The 22,481-nt window shown below is 42.6% G+C and overlaps 1 protein-coding gene across 2 annotated transcripts in view; it reads right to left on the minus strand.

Annotated features, from left to right (window-relative positions):
- Positions 1–22,481, minus strand: part of EXOC3L4 (exocyst complex component 3 like 4) — a 164,272-nt gene that overhangs the window by 90,756 nt on the left and 51,035 nt on the right. The window contains exons 1-2 of one of the 2 annotated variants that reach the window (XM_069737659.1): positions 13,162–13,297; positions 4,643–5,192 (exon numbers count right to left, since the gene is read on the minus strand). In XM_069737659.1, the coding sequence (XP_069593760.1) occupies positions 4,643–5,165 (523 nt within the window). In that variant the 5' untranslated portion in view covers positions 5,166–5,192; positions 13,162–13,297. Of the gene's footprint in view, positions 1–4,642; positions 5,193–13,161; positions 13,298–22,481 lie in introns of those variants that run through there. The other variant, XM_069737666.1, reaches the window with a different exon arrangement.

Consider the following 22,481-nt stretch of genomic DNA (forward strand, 5'->3'; position numbering starts at 1 on the left):
CTTAAAATTAAGTAAATCCAACCTCAGATGGAGTGAAGCATGACAAATTGCCAAAAACTAACCAAACATGCAGAATGCTGTGTATACAATCAATGTCTCATGTCATTCTGAAGGAATTTTGGCCCACTTTTTTTTTACAATGTCCCCTTACCCTATCTCGACCAGCAGATATATATATGTATATATATATATATATATATATATATATATATATATATATATATACATATATATATATAAATGTATTTTATTTTTTTGCCTTTTCACTTAATTTTTTTAATCTTGTTTTGCTTCTTCCTAAGATCATATTTTTTTAATTTCTGTCCACATAGACATATGGAGAGTTGTAGTTTACAATTGCAACATTCATTTTACCGTATAATGTACTGAAAAAAAACCCTGAAAATTTTTTGGAGGGTTTTGATTTTGCAGCAAATGTGTTGGAAAATGACCCTGAAATATGATTCTCCTCGACAGTACCAAACTTAAAAGATTATATATACAGTATATATATACCATTGTGGTCAAAAGTTTACATACCACGGCGGAATGTTGGCTTTCTTGGCTTTTTATCAGAGAATATGAATGATAACACCAACACTTTTTCTCCACTCATGGTTAGTGGTTGAAGCCATTTATTGTCAAACTACTGTGTTTTCTCTTTTTAAATCATAATGACAACCCAAACCATCCAAATGACTCTGATCAAAACTTCACATACCCTGGTGTTATGGCCTGATAACATGCACAGAAGTTGACAAAAATGGGTTTGAATGGCTACTAACATCCTCACCTGTGACCTGTTTGCTTGTAATCAGTGTGTGTGCATAAAAGCTGAGTGAATTTCTGGGATCCAGACTGACTCTTGCATCTTCCATCCAGCCACTGACGTTTCTGGATTGTGAGTCATGGGGAAAGCAAAAGAATTGTCAACGGATCTACGGGAAAAGGTAGCTGAACTGTATAAAACAGGAAATGGATACAAAAAGATATCCAAGGAATTGATAATGCCAGTCAGCAGCGTTCAAACTGTGATTAGCAAATGGAAAATCAGGGGCTCTGTAAAAACAAAAAAACCCAAAAAATAACATCAGGTGAAATGCTGAACTCTCTGAAAACTGGTGGTGTGGCTATTTTAAGATAATAAGGAGGCACTTGAAAAAAATGGGCTGCATGGTCGAGTCGCCAGAAGAAAACCATGTGTTACTTTCATCATAGGCCTTGTTGACCTCACTCCAAATGTAACAGTTATGGTTGTGTCCAAAAAGTTCAATTTTGGTCTCATCACTCCAAATTACCTTGTTCCAGAAGTTTTGAGGCTCGTCTCTGTGCTGTTTTGCACATTATACTTTGTGGCATTTGTGCAGTAATGGCTTTCTTCTGGCGACTCGACCATGCAGCCCATTTTTCTTCAAGTGCCTCCTTATTGTACATCTTGAAACAGCCAGTTTTCAGAGTCCAGTATTTCTGCTGCTGTTATTTGTGGGTTTTTTCTTTGCATCCCAAACAATTGGACAACATTTTTGTTGGTCTACCTGACCGTGGTTTTGTTTTTACAGAGCTCCTGATTTTCAATTTGTTAATTACAGTTTGAACGCTGCTGACTGGCATTATCAATTCCTTGAATATCGTTTTGGATCCCTTTCCTGTTTTATACAGTTCAACTACCTTTTCCCATAGATCCATTGACAATTCTTTTGCTTTCCCCATGTCTCACAATCCAGAAACGTCAGTGGCTGGATGAAAGATGCATGAGCCAATTCTGAATCCCAGAAACTCACCCTGTGTGTGTGTGCATAAAAGCTAACAGATCACAGGTGAGGATATTACCTTTAGTAGCCATTCAAACCCATTTGTTTAAACTTCTGTACATGTTATCAGGCCAAAATCAGGCCAAAATCACCAGAGTATGTAAACTTTTGATCAGGGTCATTTGGATGTTTTGGATTAACATTATGATTTAAAAAGAGAAAACACAGTAGTTTGACAATAAATGGCTTCACTCAACCACTAACCATGAGTGGAGAAGGAGTGCAAGACATATGAAAGCCCTCATAGAGTTTGCTAAAAAATACACATGAAGGACTCCCAGGCTATGGGAAATAAGATTTTCTGGTCTGATTAGATGAAGATAGACCTTTTTGGTGATCATTCTAATTGGTATGTGTAGAGAAGACCAGGCACTGCTCCTCACCTGCCCAATACAATCCCAACAGTGAAACATGGTGGTGGCAGCATCATGTTATGGGGGTGTTTTTCAGCTGCAGGGACAGGACAACTGGTTGTCATTGAAGGAAACATGAATGTGGTCAAGTACAGGGATATCCTGGGTGAAAACCTCTTCCAGAGTGCTCTGGACCTCAGACTTGACTGAAGGTTCACCTTCCAACATGACAATGACCCTAAGCACACAGCTAAAATAACAAAGGAGCGGCTTCAGAACAACTGTTTGACCATTCTTGACTGGCCCAGCCAGAGCCCTGACCTAAACCCAATTGAGCATCTCTGGAGAGACCTGGAAATGGCTGTCCATCAACATTCACCATCCAACCTGACGGAACTGGAGAGGATCTTCAAGGAAGAATGGCAGAGGATCCCCAAATCCAGTTGTGAAAAACTTGTTGCACCATTCCCAAGAAGACTCATGACTGTGCTTCTACTCAACACTGAGCAAAGGGTCTGAATACTTATGACCATGTTCAGTTTTTCTTTTTAATAAATTTGCAAAAATTACTAGATTTCTGTTTTTATCAGTCAAGATGGGGTGCACATTTAGATTTACAGTATATTTGGCAAAAAGCAGAGTGATTTAAAAAAAATTCTTGCTTTTTTAATTGTATCAGATTTCTTGCAATTTTTATTAGTTTTCTTCGGGGATTAGAACCTGCAATCACTTGATCACCAGACCATGCACAATCTAACCTCAAAATAGTGAAAAACTAAAAGTGTATTTTAACAAAAAATAAAAAACATTGAAAACACGTGTCTTTTAGAAGCGTTTTTTAGATGTTTATTTTTCAGATGAAAAAGAACACATAAAAAAATCAATGTGAACATGCCCTATGTACCGCTTCTAAAAGGCGCGCAGTTTTGTAAGAATTTATGGTTTTCGACAATTCTTTGGCATGTTTTTGATTAGATTTTAATGATGATATCGGGCGTGTTTTCTCTGCGGGTCGCTGCAGACCTTCACTGTGACTTCTTTGCACATACTTTACATTCCATACAAGTCTATACAGTTATCCGGGGACCTTGAAATACAATGAACTGTACTTACTAAACAGAAATCGATAACATTCGCCTTTCACCGATCCTGCAGCAAATGTTGAGTTTTGTTGTGGATCCGTGTTTAGGAAACAGTGTAAAAAATAAAACAAATCTGTATTCTCACCTTGGTAATTTTCTGCCGCTCTCCTCCAAGGGTTTGGCGCAGGGGTGGCAGAAAATTGGTAAAGTTAGAATACACTTTGTTTTTATTTTCTACCCATTTTGCAGGTACGGGATTTGCTCTGGATCTGCACATAGTCTGCTGAAAAATTCCACAACTCTCGGATTTGATTGCAGATTTTTTTTTGCTTCCGGGTTAAAGTCAATGAAGAAAATCCAAAGTAGAAGCTACCATAATGCGGATTTTACAGTCAGTAATAACGACGCAGCTTTTGGAGGATACGCATTCGCTTCCTTGTGATTTGTCTAAGTCTAAGCTTTTAAGGATATATGTAGAGATGAGCAAATTGATTCGAGACTAAATTAGTTTTCCAAACAATTAGATCTGAAATTTGTTCTTGTGACTCATTTGTTGCAAAATGTCAGCTAGCCTTTATACCACAGAATTCTAAAGAAAAAGGAAGGGGTCTCACCAAGCTGCCTCTCTCCAGTCCAGTCTCAACTTTTTCGGCATTTTCTGGTGGTCACCATCTTTGGCATTCATCAAGCCATTATGGAGCCTAGTGAGCGCAAAAGACACCAAACATGGCGGCCGCTAGAAAACTTCAGACCTGAGCACAGCTGAGCAACCAGACAGGTGACGGCCAAAAGAGAGTAGGTTTATTTTTTACCCTACATTCATAGTTCCGTTGAGAGACCCCTACCCTATTTTCTTATTTACTCAAACTAAATTTGTGGGAAGAATTCTAGCGAATCAGAAAATATGAATTTTTGCAGATTCGCTCATCCCAAGAATTAATAGAGAAAATTCCGCCGCCTTTTCAGGATCCTCATCTATAAATGATGGCATAGTGCAGCTACAAAGAGTATCTCTCAGGAGGAGCCAGAGTGTCCATGCCACACACAAATTGATTTAAATTAGGACTGTGTAATGCACCTCTTCTCCACTGGGGGCGCTCCAGGAAAACACAACACTTGTTGCCTGGTTTAGTCACACTCACAACTAATCGCTAGGGGAAAGTATGATTAAATTATAGTTATGGGAATTTCCTAACTAAGAGGGACTTTCCAAAGCCAACATTGGATTGACAATACCCGAGACACATCCTACTTATTTGCCTCCTTTAATAGGTTGGCTTTCACAAAAGGTTACGTCTGACCTACCTAAAGAAAAGTTGCCAAAAACTGAACCAATTAGTTTAGGAACCAGCCCATTTTGATAGTAGATCCCAGCAACAGCATTGGACCACCTTACCTGACAACATCTGAGGTTCCTCCTTGTCACCACACTTTGGTTCCTCCAATGTAGCATTCTTCTCAGCTCCGTTGTAGTCTACTTTCTTCTTCATTCTCACACTTCTCCTCAATTTGTCCACCAGAGAACTCATTTCTTCAGGTCCTTTATTTTCTGGAGAGCTGGGTTCCTCTTTTTTCTCTAGCTTGTTTGGGCTCTTCTTGCTTAGTCTAAACACCAAAGACCCAAAAGCTTCTGCCTTGTCTGGAGAGTCGGGTTCATCTACGCGGCTCTGTCTCTTTATGGAACGTTTACTGGATTTCACATTCTGATCTTTTTCGAGTTGCGGTTCCAGTTTTTCTGGAGAAATTGGTTCTTTTTCTTCATTCGCTTTCAGATTTTTTTTACTCTTTCGAAAATTGTCAATTTTTTTCAGAAAGCTTTGATTTTTCTGCAGGGGCCTTTGGATATTTCCATTGTCTACTTTGCGCAGTTCACTGTCTTCTGTAGGTTTTGGGTGGGATCCATTTGCCGAGATCTCCATAGCTGTGTACTATCCCTTGGTCTGTACCTGAAGATATAACACAAACAAGTGTTTGCGGCTATCAAACAATGAGGGGAATGTCTACATCCCCGAAAGTTGTCAGAGGCAGAACTTATTGTAAATGTTTGTGTTTCTCTGCTTGCTCACCGAGCCCCACTCCATACAGCCAACCAATTCCAGCCCTGTGCTGATGAGGGCCTAAAGCCCGAAACACGTGTCCACAGGTAGGAATTGGTTGGCTGTGTAAATTTAGAAACTAATCCGCAGCATTGCACGCTTGGCAGTTCCAAGCGCTGTGGATTAGACAGGGGTGGAAAGAGATGATTTGCATAGCTCCGCCTACTGCAAAGGATTCTGGGTAAACCTGCTATTCTTTGTATTATGCTGCTTGCAAGTACTTTCCGTTTCAGGAAAGCATCCACTATGTATTTCCTTTAAGTAGAGGGCTTTTCGGTCTCTTTCGTCCCGCTACATTTAGCCCAACTTGGGTCTCTCCCTAAGGTGGCTAGCATGTATGTATCGCTTGCTCACCGAGCCCCACTCCATACAGCCAACCAATTCCAGCCCTGTGCTGATGAGGGCCTAAAGCCCGAAACACGTGTCCACAGGTAGGAATTGGTTGGCTGTGTAAATTTAGAAACTAATCCGCAGCATTGCACGCTTGGCAGTTCCAAGCGCTGTGGATTAGACAGGGGTGGAAAGAGATGATTTGCATAGCTCCGCCTACTGCAAAGGATTCTGGGTAAACCTGCTATTCTTTGTATTATGCTGCTTGCAAGTACTTTCCGTTTCAGGAAAGCATCCACTATGTATTTCCTTTAAGTAGAGGGCTTTTCGGTCTCTTTCGTCCCGCTACATTTAGCCCAACTTGGGTCTCTCCCTAAGGTGGCTAGCATGTATGTATCGCTTGCTCACCGAGCCCCACTCCATACAGCCAACCAATTCCAGCCCTGTGCTGATGAGGGCCTAAAGCCCGAAACACGTGTCCACAGGTAGGAATTGGTTGGCTGTGTAAATTTAGAAACTAATCCGCAGCATTGCACGCTTGGCAGTTCCAAGCGCTGTGGATTAGACAGGGGTGGAAAGAGATGATTTGCATAGCTCCGCCTACTGCAAAGGATTCTGGGTAAACCTGCTATTCTTTGTATTATGCTGCTTGCAAGTACTTTCCGTTTCAGGAAAGCATCCACTATGTATTTCCTTTAAGTAGAGGGCTTTTCGGTCTCTTTCGTCCCGCTACATTTAGCCCAACTTGGGTCTCTCCCTAAGGTGGCTAGCATGTATGTATCGCTTGCTCACCGAGCCCCACTCCATACAGCCAACCAATTCCAGCCCTGTGCTGATGAGGGCCTAAAGCCCGAAACACGTGTCCACAGGTAGGAATTGGTTGGCTGTGTAAATTTAGAAACTAATCCGCAGCATTGCACGCTTGGCAGTTCCAAGCGCTGTGGATTAGACAGGGGTGGAAAGAGATGATTTGCATAGCTCCGCCTACTGCAAAGGATTCTGGGTAAACCTGCTATTCTTTGTATTATGCTGCTTGCAAGTACTTTCCGTTTCAGGAAAGCATCCACTATGTATTTCCTTTAAGTAGAGGGCTTTTCGGTCTCTTTCGTCCCGCTACATTTAGCCCAACTTGGGTCTCTCCCTAAGGTGGCTAGCATGTATGTGTTTCTCTGGTGTGAAGTTATGTGAGCTGGTAAAATTCAGGACATGGGTAGGTAGGTTTACCATACAAGCAGACACTTCATCTCCTCTGGGGTCCAAAAATGGAGCATTAGGGAGAGGACATTTTATTGCATGTAGCGAGACTGAGGCACTAATATTAATAGGGGCACCATTTACGCACTATTACCATATGGGACACTATTTAGGCATCATTACTGTATGGGACACTAGCTACTATTACTGTATTGGGCACAATTTAGGCACTATTACTATATAGGACACTATTTAGGTACTGTTACTGTATGAGACACTATTTAGGCACTATTACTATATAGGACACTATTTAGGCACTATTACTATATGGGACACTATTTAGGTACTGTTACTGTATGGGACACTATTTATGCACTATTACTGTATGGGATACTATTTAGGCACTATTACAATATAGGACACTATGCACTATCACTATATGGGACACTATTTAGGCACTATTACTGTAGAGGACACTATTTACGCACTATTACTATATGGGACACTATTTAGGTAATGTTACTGTATGGGCCACTATTTATGCACTATTACTGTATGGAACAATATTTATGCACTATTACTATATAGGACACTATTTAGGCACTATTACTGTATGGGACACTATTTAGGCACTATTACTATATAGGACACTATTTAGGTAACGTTACTGTATGGGACACTATTTATGCACTATTACTGTATGGGACACTATTTAGGCAGTATTACTATATAGGACACTATGCACTATTGCTGTATGGGACACTATTTATGCTCTATTACTGTATGAGACACTATTTAGGCAGTATTACTATACAGGACACTATGCACTATTACTGTATGGGACACTATTTAGGCAGTATTACTATATAGGACACTATGCACTATTACTGTATGGGACACTATTTAGGCAGTATTACTATATAGGACACTATGCACTATTACTGTATGGGACACTATTTATGCACTATTACTATATTGGACACTATTTAGGCACTATTACTGTATGGGACACTATTTAGGCACTATTACTATATGGGACACTATTTAGGCACTATTACTGTATGGGACACTATTTAGGCACTATTACTATATAGGACACTATTTAGGTAATGTTACTGTATGGGACACTATTTATGCACTATTACTGTATGGGACACTATTTAGGCAGTATTACTATATAGGACACTATGCACTATTGCTGTATGGGACACTATTTATGCACTATTACTGTATGAGACACTATTTAGGCACTATTACTGTATGGGGCACTATTTATGCACTATTACTATATGGGACACTATTTAGGCACTATTACTATATAGGACACTATTTAGGTACTGTTACTGTATGGGACACTATTTAGGCACTATTACAATATAGGACACTATGCACTATTACTATATGGGACACTATTTAGGCACTATTACTATATAGGACACTATTTAGGTACTGCTACTGTATGGGACACTATTTAGGCACTATTACTGTATGGGACACTATTTAGGCACTATTACTGTAGAGGACACTATTTAGGCACTATTACTATATAGGACACTATTTAGGCACTATTACTATATAGGACACTATTTACGCACTATTACTATATGGGACACTATTTAGGTAATGTTACTGTATGGGACACTATTTAGGCACTATTACTATATAGGACACTATGTACTATTACTATATGGGACACTATTTAGGTAATGTTACTGTATGGGACACTAATTAGGCACTATTACTGTATGGGACACTATTTAGGCACTATTACCATTTAGGGCACTATTTATGCACTATTACTATATAGGACACTATTTAGGTAATGTTACTGTATGGGACACTATTTAGGCACTATTACTGTATGGGACACTATTTAGGCACTATTACTATATGGGACACTATTTAGGTAATGTTACTGTATGCGACACTATTTAGGCACTATTACTATATGGGACACTATTTAAGCACTATTACTATATGGGACACTAAGCACTATTACTTTATGGGACACTATTTAGGTAATATTACTGTATGGGCCACTATTTATGCACTATTACTGTATGGGACACTATTTAGGCAGTATTACTATATAGGACACTATGCACTATTACTATATTGGACACTATTTAGGCACTATTACTGTATGGGACACTATTTAGACACTATTACTATATAGGACACTATTCATGCACTATTACTATATGGGACACTATTTATGCACTATTACTGTATGAGACACTATTTAGGCACTATTACTGTATGGGGCACTATTTATGCACTATTACTATATGGGACACTATTTAGGCACTATTACTATATAGGACACTATTTAGGTACTGTTACTGTATGGGACACTATTTAGGCACTATTACAATATAGGACACTATGCACTATTACTATATGGGACACTATTTAGGCACTATTACTATATAGGACACTATTTAGGTACTGCTACTGTATGGGACACTATTTTGGCACTATTACTGTATGGGACACTATTTAGGCACTATTACTATATAGGACACTTTATGCACTATTACTGTATGGGACACTATTTAGGCACTATTACTATATAGGACACTATTTATGCACTATTACTGTATGGGACACTATTTAGGTACTGTTACTGTATGGGACACTATTTATGCACTATTACTGTATGGGACACTATTTAGGCACTATTACTATATAGGACACATTATGCACTATTACTGTATGGGACACTATTTAGGCACTATTACTATATAGGACACTATTTATGCACTATTACTGTATGGGACACTATTTAGGTACTGTTACTGTATGGGACACTATTTATGCACTATTACTGTATGGGACACTATTTAGGCACTATTACTATATAGGACACTATTTATGCACTATTACTGTATGGGACACTATTTAGGTACTGTTACTGCATGGGACATTATTTAGGCACTATTACTATATGGGACACTATTTAGGTAATATTACTGTATGGGACACTATTTAAGCACTATTACTATATGGGACACTATTTAGGTAATATTACTGTATGGGACACTATTTAGGCACTATTACTATATGGGACACTAGGTAATGTTACTGTATGGGACACTATTTAGGCATTATTACTATATGGGACACTAGGTAATGTTACTGTATGGGACAATATTTAGGCATTATTACTATATGGGACACTATTTAGGTAATGTTACTGTATGCGACACTATTTAGGCACTATTACTGTATGGGACACTATTTAAGCACTATTACTATATGGGACACTATTTAGGTAATATTACTGTATGGGACACTATTTAAGCACTATTACTATATGGGACACTATTTAGGTAATATTACTGTATGGGACACTATTTAGGCACTATTACTATATGGGACACTAGGTAATGTTACTGTATGGGACACTATTTAGGCACTATTACTATATGGGACACTAGGTAATGTTACTGTATGGGACACTATTTAGGCACTATTACTATATGGGACACTATTTAGGTAATATTACTGTATGGGACACTATTTAGGCACTATTACTATATAGGACACTATGCACTATTACTATATGGGACACTATTTAGGTAATATTACTGTATGGGACACTATTTAGGCACTATTACTATATAGGACACTATGCACTATTACTATATGGGACACTATTTAGGTAATGTTACTGTATGGAACATTATTTAGGCACTATTACTGTATGGGACACTATTTAGGCATTATTACTATATAGCACACTATTTATGCACTATTACTATATGGGACACTATTTAGGTAATGTTACTGTATGGGACACTATTTAGGCACTATTACTATATAGGACACTATGCACTATTACTATATGGGACACTATTTAGGTAATGTTACTGTATGGAACATTATTTAGGCACTATTACTGTATGGGACACTATTTAGGCATTATTACTATATAGCACACTATTTATGCACTATTACTATATGGGACACTATTTAGGTAATGTTACTGTATGGGACACTATTTAGGTAATGTTACTGTATGGGACACTATTTATGCACTATTACTATATGGGACACTATTTAGGCACTATTACTATTTAGGACACTAGTTTGGTAATGTTACTGTATGGGACACTATTTCGACACTATTACTGTATGGGCCACTATTTATGCACTATTACTATATTGGACACTATTTAGGTAATGTTATTGTATCGGACACTATTTAGGCACTATTAATGTATGGGACACTATTTATGCACGATTACTATATGGGACACTATTTAGGCACTATTACTATATCGGACACTATTTAGGTAATGTTACTGTATGCGACACTATTTAGGCACTATTACTGTATGGGACACTATTTAAGAACTATTACTATATGGGACACTATTTAGGCACTATTACTATATAGGACACTATTTATGCACTATTACTATATGGGACACTATTTAGGAATGTCACTGTATGGGACACTATTTAGGCCCTATTACTGTATGGGACACTATTTAGGCACTATTACCGTATGGGACACTATTTAGTGCATGGGACACTATTGCTATTACTATTTACTGCATGGTACACTATTAGGCACTATTACTGTATAGGACACTATTTAGGCACTATTAATGTGGGACACTATTTAGGCACTATTACTGCATGGTACACTATTAGGCACTATTACTGTATGGGACACTATTAGGCACTTTTACTGTATGGGACACTATTAGGCACTTTTACTGTATGGGACACTATTTAGGCACTAACTATTTAGTGCATGGGACACTATTGCTATTACTATTTACTGCATGGTACACTATTAGGCACTATTACTGTATAGGACACTATTTAGGCACTATTAATGTGGGACACTATTTAGGCACTATTACTGCATGGTACACTATTAGGCACTATTACTGTATGGGACACTATTAGGCACTTTTACTGTATGGGACACTATTAGGCACTTTTACTGTATGGGACACTATTTAGGCACTATTACCATATGGGACAGTAAAGGTTAGTGGGAGGACATGGCACTTGTATTGCTGATGGTATCTAGGTAAGGGAGATGGCTTTAAAAATTAGGAAGCGAAGATGTCTGGGCAACAGACTCTGCAGACACAAGTTCTAAAGGTGGAAGAAGTTGTCATAGTGGTCTGGGCTGGATAGAGAACAAAAAGAAAATTACTTTGAATATAAAATCACAAAAAATTCCTAAAAGATTAATAAAAATAGCTTTATAACTGGTCCCAAAGTAATGACAAATTAATGTTCTGCAAGTGATGTGAAGGTGAAGAGGGCAGCCATGCACCGGACCCTTTTGTTTCAGGGTTGAAGAGGATCCATGATGGCTCTGGTATGTGATACCTTCTCATCTGTGCTCGTGTCAGCTAATGAGTTTCTATTTACCAGATGTCTAGACCTTTGCTTTATGGAAATTGAATCGCAGGTCCGAAGTTTATTGCCCGTAAAATAAACAATACTTCATGAACTAGCAAAACTCTATGACCTAAAAAGACAATATATCCCACAAAATACTAATCTGTGCCCCAAGAGTCACAAACGTGGTTACAATTTGTATTTTGTGCTGTAGCTTTGAAAACAGGAGGATGAAATCTAATGTATCAGAATCCAGAGAAATCCCCGGCAGTGATCGGAATTCACCGTGAACCCCGGAGATAATCTCTGTCCACCGACTGCCGGATCCGTCCTGCCCGTAAAGGGAAACTTTCCTGTTTACATAGAATCTGAAACCCATCCAGGATAATTCTCCACCATCAGCACAGACTGATCATTTCCTTTGCTCTGATACATTGTATCAGCCCGGCGTCCAGGTTGACGCATTGACATTTTTGACTATATAATTGTAGCAAACCCTCAGTTGTAAAAATATTAGAATTTAAGGGTTTTTATTTTTATTTTTTTTTTCTTATGGCAAAGCTTGCTGTGTGCAAAACGACGTCGCACCAGGTTGGTGAATCGATAGGTATCAGGCGACAAGTATGGATGGCTTTGTTATTACATACATTTAGCCTCTGGCAAAAAAATTACAGCCGAAAATCCCATTAACGATGATCAGATTCTTAAAAAAAAATAATTTTGTGCCTGATGACTCGTCGTCATAGATCAACAAGTAATTTTCATACGTCCTAATATTTCCTGGGAATACCGCCTCATTAACCCCCTCAGTGCTGCAACAAAAGGCAAACTGTAAAGCGCTGCGGAATATGTTAGCGCTATATAAAATTAAAGATTTATTTATTATTTATATTAGGCTATGAGGGTCTTCATCGCATTTACTCACCATTTGCTGGAAGCGAAGAAGTCTGGCGATTGCTTTCGTCCCAGGTATACAAGGTGACTTGACGAGCGCCTCCAACCTGAAGCTCTTTAGTTGCACTTTCAGTTTTAGGAGTCACAGATCAGGTTACCAACTGATTCTGGAAGGATCAATCATTAACTGCTAAAAGCAAGGACATTTAAAGGGACACTCACTAGAAAGTCCATCTCTTATCTATCTGTTGTATGTTTGACTGTATGTTATTGTTCCCTGTTATTTGCTCTTTCTAAACAAAGAGATGTTTAATACAATGTCCTTCCCGATTACTACATGATTGTTATTGGAGTTTCTTATCTGCTCCTTCTTCTTTAGCACCTTTACCTGTATATGGTGACAATTGATCAAAGACGCAGTCTCTGTAACTCACCACTAGATCAGTACATACCTGTGCGCATAAAGATTGGCCCCCTAGTGGTTTCATTTCGGGGGTCTGCAGTGCAGTTTTGTCTTTTTCGTTTATTTATTTTGGACTAACCTGAATTTTACTCATGATTTCTCTCCTTCACTTTTCCTCTTTCCTTAGCATCTGCTGCTGATTTTCAGTTGTCTAATATATTTCCTTTAAACAATGTTCCTTTAGTTGTGAGTGCATCTGATTAGTAACAGGAGTAAGTTTACTTTGCAGTTTTAATAAAATCATTTCAACCAGCAAAATATTCCGATCTGTCTCCTAGAAGGCTTTGGTAGCAACTTTGGCCAAGACACCGCAAGGAAAAAGATTTGTTGGTGTCGCTGCTACATTGTAGCGCAATGCAAGATAATATGGTCACATTGTGACTCTGAGGGTCCCGCGACCAGAACAAGCAAAGCTTACAAATTGAGACAAGGTTAGATTTTTTGTGTGACTTGATTGATTCCGAGGGTACACAGTGTGATCCCAGTCACTTGTGTGGTGCTACAATGTAGCAGTGACACCTACCAATCTTTGGCCGAAGTTGCCTTGTACAGCGGCAGGTAAAAGTATCGGGAGTTCGGGACCCTAAGTCAGAATTACTGTTATTGTGAACAGTTAAGCAAGTTGAAGATGAAATGATCTCTAAGACCTAAAGTTACAGATGACACATTTCCTTGGTATTTTAGGCAAAAAATTATATATTGCAATTGTTTTCATTTTATAATTTTCAAAAATGGTCTGATGCAAAAGTTTGGTCACTGTTGTGATCTGGTGGCCTTGGAGCAGCATGAGAAGTACTCTGGAGAAGGTGGAACCTGTACTGACCGCAAACCCTGAACTTAACAGCACAACTAGAAGTAGCCGTGGGGGGTACCTAACACTCCCTAGACCCCTCGACACAGCCTAAGAAATAACTACCCCTAAAGACAGAAACAGGAAACCTATCTTGCCTCAGAGAAAATCCCCAAAGGAAAGACAGCCCCCCACAAATATTGACTGTGAGAGGAGAGGGAAATAACATACGCAGAAATGAAATCAGGATTTAGCATAGGAGGCCATACTAGCTAAAAAGAAAGAATAGGACAGAGTACTATGCGGTCAGTATTAAAACACTAGAAAATATCCACCACAGAAAATACAAAACACCACATCTGACTAAAGACATGGAGGGTATATCTGCATCTCCAGAGAAATAGCTAGGCTGCAAAAAATCCTTCACAGACTAAGCTGGACAAGACAAAAACATGAAAATGCACAGAATTATAAGGTCCACAGCAGGTGGACAGCAAAAACAAAGCCAGGACTTATCTTTGAAGAAAAGCACAGCAAACAGGAGAGACCAGAAGGGATGTGAATCCTCCAAAAACAATGGACAACTGGCACTGACTAAAGGATCAAGCAAGGCTATATAGCCCAGCCCAAATTGCAAAAAATAGATACACCTGATAAATGCTGCGATCCAACTACCGCAGCACTACCACTCATAACCACCGGAGGTAGCCCAAGAGCAGAATTCACAACAGGTCACCACGTGAGATTTTTGTGCTTGGGTAACTTAGGCTAGTTTCACACTAGCGATTACCTGATCTGCGGCAGGCTGCGGACTTCCTCCGTGAAGCCCCGCCCTCCGCCGCACGGCCGCTGCTAGTTCCGCCTACATCTGCATGCGGCCCGCATGCAGCCTGCGTACCTATATTTAACATTAGGTACGCAGGTCGTGCGGCTGTATGCGGATTGTGCCGCATGCGTCGTTTTGACGATGCGGAAAAAAAATGCTACAGGCTGCGTCCTACGCTGGTCGCCGCACCATCAAAATGACGCATGCTGCACCATCCGCATACAGCCGCACGACCTGCGTACCTAATGTTAAATATAGGTACGCAGGCCGCATGCGGGCCACATGCAGATGTAGGCGGAGCTAGCAGCGGAGGTGCAGCGGAGGGCGGGGCTTCACGGAGGAAGTCCGCAGCCCGCCGCAGATCAGGTAAACGCTAGTGTGAAACTAGCCTTAGACCACGGTATCAGACCTTAATTAGCCTGTTAGGGTTATGGCTCATTCACTATCATCGTTAGGAAAGGCGGTTGATGCAAATCTCTCATCTTTATAAAAAACAAGCTTCCTCTAACCTTGTGCCAAAAGCAGCAGCCATGGGTTCTTCTAAGCAGCTGCCGAACACTCTGTAAATGAAAATGGTGGAGACCCACAAAGCAGGAGAAGGCTATAAGAAGAGGCAAAGCGTTTTCAAGTTGCCCTTTCCTCTGTTAGAAATGTACAGGAGTGGATTAAGGGTAGCCAGGGCCCCGGGCTGTTCAGACACTGTGGGCCCCCTCCCCCGGTCATGTGACGGGGGTCATGTGACGGAGGTCATGTGACGGGGGTCATGTGACGGGGGTCATGTGACGGGGGTCATGTGACGGGGGTCATGTTATACCTGAACCAGATTATTCCAGAAAAATGGCTGGGCCCTACTCTACTGTAACCTATTAAATATTTGTTAAAATATGCAATACAATTTAGGTGTATTTTGACCAATATCACATACAACACCGAATACCACCGAACCATGACCAGACCACAAATTACAACCACAGTGATCAAATAATATCACAAGGAACAAATACCACCGCACCATGTCAAGACCACATATTACCACCTCTTGGTGACCAAATAGCACATACAAGGGACAAATACCGCAACACCATTTCCAGAACACATATTACCACCACATAGTGACTGAATACTACAATACTGATCAGTAATAAAAAATAAAAAAAAAAACAATGCTATCACCATAAGTGCCAGTATTCACAGGAGATCTGTACTTAGTACGCAGTGTCTGTGTAGAGGTAATACAAAGATCACTGGTGACATTATACACAGGAGTGCTGTATATAATGTATAGGTATGGAGCGCCCCCAGACACAGGGCCACGCGTTTCGGTACCGGGCCTCTCTGGTTTGGTTATGAGGCTGTCACGGTGGCTAGACCCGGTCCGCGACCCTGCTAAGGGGCGTCCAATGAAAGTAGTGAAACAGTCTGTCAGGGGTTCGTGACGCCACCTGTGGTGTTCGGTCACGGTGACCGACGCTGCTATGGGGTCCGCTGGGGTGATGGAATGGCAGCCGGATGGTATAACTTCCCACAGGTGAAGTATGTCCCCAGGGCTTCCCAGTGGTGTAGGTGGCGATGGTGTGAGGTACAGTCAATAATGAGGACACAAGGTTGCAGTCTCTTTACATCTTTACTGAAGGCTTCAGGATCCTCAATCCAGAGTACGTTTAACAGGGCTCTCAGAGACCGGCCGGTCCGATGGGCACATCCAGAGTTTCCTTCGCAGATGGAAATCGTTGCCTACCACTAGCGCCTGTGTGTTGTAGTCCTACCCTGCTGAGCATTCGGAATAGTCCTCACAACTGCTGTTCTCGTTCGTTCATTCTCTACAGCTCTCTCGTTCAATTTAGTTCCAGATGTTACTTGTTTCTCGTCCCCCAGGTATGTTATGGCTAGGACGCACCCGTATGACGGGAAGGCTTGGAGGTCTTCCGGGACCCTAGAGACGCCCCTCTCCCAATGTTGCCCCCTATGTCTTCTTAGGAAATTTAAGGTAGACAGCCAACCTATAATTAACTGTCCAGCGGAGTTTGAAGTAAGGCCTGAAGTCAGTTACTCCTACGGTGTTCCGGCCACCGACTACGCGCCTCAGTAAGATGTTGCCTCTCTCTCTCTCAGCACGACTCTTACTGGCTCTCCTTTGTGCTTGATCTCGTTTACACTGTTCCACAATATCCTTCCCTTCGTGTCTCTTCCTTAGGATACTGCCGCAGGGTGTGCAGGCGCGGTTCCGTTACGTTCTGTTCTGTTCGCTAGGCACCTGCCAGGTTCCCACGCCTGACAGGGACCCCCCTGTGCCTTCTCCCTGCACAGGATGTTGCCTGAATCCAACCCAGTCAGCTTCTGACTAACTTCCTCCCCAGCCCCTAGTTTTACCAGTGTGAGGAGTGGCCCAATAAATAAAGCCTTTTTCTCCCCCTAGTGGCCGGAGTGTGAAGTGTAATGTGTTCTGGTGATACCTGGTCAGGAGAACTCCTTAGTGCCATCGGACGTACCGCCACTCCCCTTAGCGGCAGAGTGCCATGCTGCAACGACCAGGTCTCTGGGGCGCTGCAGGTAATGCAGTGATCACTGGTGACATTGTACACAGGACCTCTGTATATAGTATACAGTGTATAGTGTCAGTGTATAGATAACACTGACTCACCAGTGACATCTCTAGGTGAAGTCCCTCATCTTTCATCCAGCACAGACCGCCATCATTTCTTCCAGCCAGGACTCGTTTCTGCAGGAAATAACACAGTTATCTCAAGCTCCGCTTGCAGAACACATTACTTAATTTTTCACAACTTTTACATTACACCACATGAAGAAAAAAAGGCGATATAGTGTCACTCTACACAGTAACAGGACCGCCCCCCATTTAATACAATATACTCAAAAAATAAAATAAATACATCACTGCAGTAATAATATCCCTTAATTAGCCCCTATGGTAATATTATTCCCCATCCTAGCCCCGTTGATCTCATTCCTGGCTCCAGCCATATGTTCTCGCATCGTGCCCTCATGAGTATCCATTCTATCCCATATGATCTCCCCATCCTGCCCCATCTGTCTCGATCATATCCATCCTGCCCCATGATCTAATCCTGCCCCATGTCTTTCATTCTGCCCCGTGTCTCCAATCATGCCCCGTATCAACATTTTGCCCATGCCTCCAGTCCTGCCCCCAGTGTGTCCAGCAATCTGCCCCAGTGTGTCCAGCATATTACCCCCAGTGTGTACAGCAGTCTGCCTCAGTATGTCCACCATATTGCCCCAGTGTCCAGCAATCTGCCCCAGTGTGTCCAGCATTGCCCCCAGACAGTGTGTCCAGCAATCTGCACCAGTATGTCCAATTGTCCAGCATTGCCCACAGTGTGTCCAGCAATCTGCCCCAGTGTCCAGCATTGCCCCAGTGTCTCCAGCATTGCCCAGTGTCTCCACCATTGCCCCAGTGTCTCCAGCATTGCCCCCAGACAGTGTGTTCAACAATCTGCCCCAGTATGTCCAATTGTCCAGCATTGCCCACAGTGTGTCCAGCAATCTGCCCCAGTGTCCAGCATTGCCCCAGTGTCTCCAGCATTGCCCCAGTTCGTCCAGCATTGCCGCCAGACAGTGTATTCAACAATCTGCCCCAGTATGTCCAATTGTCCAGCATTGCCCACAGTGTGTCCAGCAATCTGCCCCAGTGTGTCCAGCATTGCCCCAGTGTCTCCAGCATTGCCCCAGTGTCTCCAGCATTGCCCCCAGACAGTGTGTTCAGCAATCTGTCACAGTGTGTCCAGCATATTACCACCAGTGTGTCCAGCAATCTGCCCCAGTATGTCCAGCATTGCCCACAGTGTGTCCAGCAATCTGCCCCAGTGTCCAGCATTGCCCCAGTATCTCCAGCATTGCCCCAGTGTCTCCAGTATTGTCCACAGACAGTGTGTTCAACAATCTGCCCCAGTATGTCCAATTGTCCAGCATTGCCCACAGTGTGTCCAGCAATCTGCTCCAGTGTCCAGCATTGCGCCAGTGTCTCCAGCATTGCCCCAGTGTGTCCAGCATTGCCCCCAGACAGTGTGTTCAACAATCTGCCCCAGTATGTCCAATTATCCAGCATTGCCCACGGTGTGTCCAGCAATCTGCCCCAGTGTGTCCAGCATTGCCCCAGTGTTTCCAGCATTGCCCCAGTGTCTCCAGCATTGCCCCAGTGTCTCCAGCATTGCCCCCAGACAGTGTGTCCCGCAATCTGCCCCAGTGTGTCCAGCATATTACCACCAGTGTGTCCAGCAATCTGCCCCAGTATGTCCAGCATTGACCCCAGTGTGTCCAGCATATTACCACCAGTGTGTCCAGCAATCTGCCCAGTATGTCCAGCATTGCCCCCAGTGTGTCCTGGCCAGCAATATGCCTCAGTATGTCCAATTGTCCAGCATTGCCCACAGTGTGTCCAGCAATCTGCCCCAGTGTGTCCAGCATTGCCCCAGTGTCTCCAGCATTGCCCCAGTGTCTCCTGCATTGCCCCAGTGTGTCCAGCAATCATCTGCCCCAGTGTGTCCTCTAGCATTGCCCCAGCGTGTCCAGCAATCTGCCCCAGTATGTCCAGCATTTCCCCCAGCGTCTCCTGTCCAGCAATATGCCCCAGTATGTCCAATTGTCCAGCATTGCCCACAGTGTGTTCAGCAATCTGCCCCAGTGTGTCCAGCATTGCCCCAGTGTCTCCAGCATTGCCCCAGTGTGTCCAGCATTGCCCCAGTGTGTTCAGCAATCATCTGCCCCAGTGTGTCCTCCAGCATTGCCCCCAGTGTTTCCAGCAATCTGCCACAGAGTCTCCAGCATTGTCCCAGTGTCTCCAGCATTGCCCCAGTGTCTCCAGCAATCATCTGCCCCAGTGTGTCCTCCAGCATTGCCCCCAGTGTGTCCAGCAATCTGCCCCAGTGTCTCCAGCATTGCCCCAGTGTCTCCAGCATTGCCCCAGTCAGTGTGTCCAGCAGTCATCTGCCCCAATGTGTCCTCCAGCATTGCCCCCAGTGTCTCCACCGTTAGGTTATAAAAAAAAAAAAAAAAACGAGTTCTCCTCACCTGACCAGCACTCCAGGCAGCGAGCTCCCTACAGCAGCGCGCACTCGCCAGCGACTGACAATGACGTCAGACGCCGGCGACGTGTGCGCTGTGCCTGCGGCCGACTTCAGCTGCCAGCCTCCAATTGGCTGGCGGCTGTTGTTAACTATTAACGTGCGGGTGCTTGCCCGCACGTTAATAGTAAACCACCGCAGCGCCGGTAGGGGGCCAGTGAGCAGATGAGACAGGGCCCGATGCGGGCCCCCTCTCTCTGCCCACCGGGTCCGGGGTCACATAGATGATAGGGGCACGTGCAGTAATGCCCTGATGGCGCTGGCCGGCGTGCAATCTGTGCGGTAGCCCAGGGCCCCCCCACACCACTGGGCCCTTGGCTACCGCCCAGATTGACCCTCTTATAATCCGCCCCTGGAAATGTAATTTAGAAATGGCAGTTATCAGGAAAAGTGGAGGTCAAGATAAGATCTGGAAGGCCAAATAAAATTTCAGTGAGAGCTGCTGGTAGAATTGCTGGAGATTCTAATCAGAACCTCCGCATGAATGTAAAAGACCTTCAGAAAGACTTAGCAGACTCTGGAGTTGTGGTACATTGCTCTACTGTTCAGAGACACCTGCATAAATATGGCCTTCATGGGAGTCATGAGAAGAAAACCTCTCCTGTGTCGTCGCCATAAATTCAGCGTCAGACGTATGCAAAGGAACATCTACACAAGCCTGATGCATTTTGGAAACAAGTCCTATGGACCGATGAGGATAAGATAGAACTCTAGCCACAATGATCAAAGGCATGTGTAGAGAAAAAAGGGCCCAGAATTTCAGGAAAAGAACATCACTGCAACCATTAAGCATGGGGGAGGATCAATCATGCTTTGCAGTTGTGCTGCAGCCAATGAGCCAATGGCACAGGGAACATTTCACGCGTAGATGGAAGAATGGATTCAATGAAATTTCAACTATTTCTTGATGCAAATATACCACCATCTGTAATAAAGCTGAAGCTGAAAGGAGGAAGAGGACGGCTTCTACAAGTGGATAATGATCCTAAACACACATCACAATCCATAATACACGACCTCAAAAGACGCAAGCTGAAGGTTTTACAATGACCCTCACAGTCCCCTGATCTGAACATCAATGAAAATCTGTGGCAAGACCTCAAAATAACAGAGGATGTAAGACGACTCAGGAATCTCACAGAACTGGAAGAATTCTCCAAGAAAGAATGGAAGAAAATCCCTCAAACAAAAATTGAAAGACTCTTGTCTGGCTACAAAAAAGCATTTACAAGTGTGATACTTGCAAAAGTGGGCGCTACTAGGTACTAACCATGCAGGGTGCCCAAACCTTTGTATCGGCCCATTTTTTTCATTTTGTAATTTTTAAAATGTAAAAGATGAAAATATATATATATATTTGTCTAAAATTCAAAAGAAATGTGTCATCTATAACTTTAGGCCTTTTAGAGATCATTTCATCCTCAACTTGCTTTACTGTTCGAAATAACAGTAATTCTGGCCAAGCTTTTACAGGCCACTGTAGCCTTAGGGTATGTTCACACGTTCAGGATTTCCATCCTTTTTTTTTCAGGACAGTTTTTTTTAAAAAACTGCAGCTCTTGGCAGAAAACGCAGGTCCTTTTTTTGTCCTTTTTTTGATGCGTTTTTTGATGCGTTTTTTGATGCGTTTTTTTATCCTTTTTTTACTGTGTGTTTCCTAGGAAGCTTTTTGGGGCTAAAATGGCTGAAAATACCCTAACCCTACCCCTACCCCTAACCCTACCCCTACCCCTACCCCTACCCCTAACCCTACCCCTAACCCTACCCCTAACCCTAACCCTACCCCTAACCCTACCCCTAACCCTAACCCTAACCCTACCCCTAACCCTACCCCTAACCCTAACCCTATTCTAACCTTAGTGAAAAAAATTTAATTTAATTTAATTTTTTTATTGTCCCTACCAATGGGGGTGACAAAGTGGGGGGGGTGTCATTTACTATTTTTTTATTTTGATCACTGAGATAGGTTATATCTCAGTGATCAAAATGCACTTTGGAGCGAATCTGCCGGCCGGCAGATTCGGCGGGCGCACTGCGCATGCGCCCGCCATTTTGCAAGATGGCGGCGCCCAGGGAGAAGACGGCCGGACGGACACCGGGACGCCGGGTAAGTATAAGGGGGGGAGATTAGGGCACGGGGGGGGCATCGGAGCACTGGGGGGGGGCATCGGAG

Source organism: Ranitomeya imitator, chromosome 1 (assembly GCF_032444005.1).
Source record: "Ranitomeya imitator isolate aRanImi1 chromosome 1, aRanImi1.pri, whole genome shotgun sequence".
NCBI classification, from domain to species: Eukaryota; Metazoa; Chordata; class Amphibia; order Anura; family Dendrobatidae; genus Ranitomeya; species Ranitomeya imitator.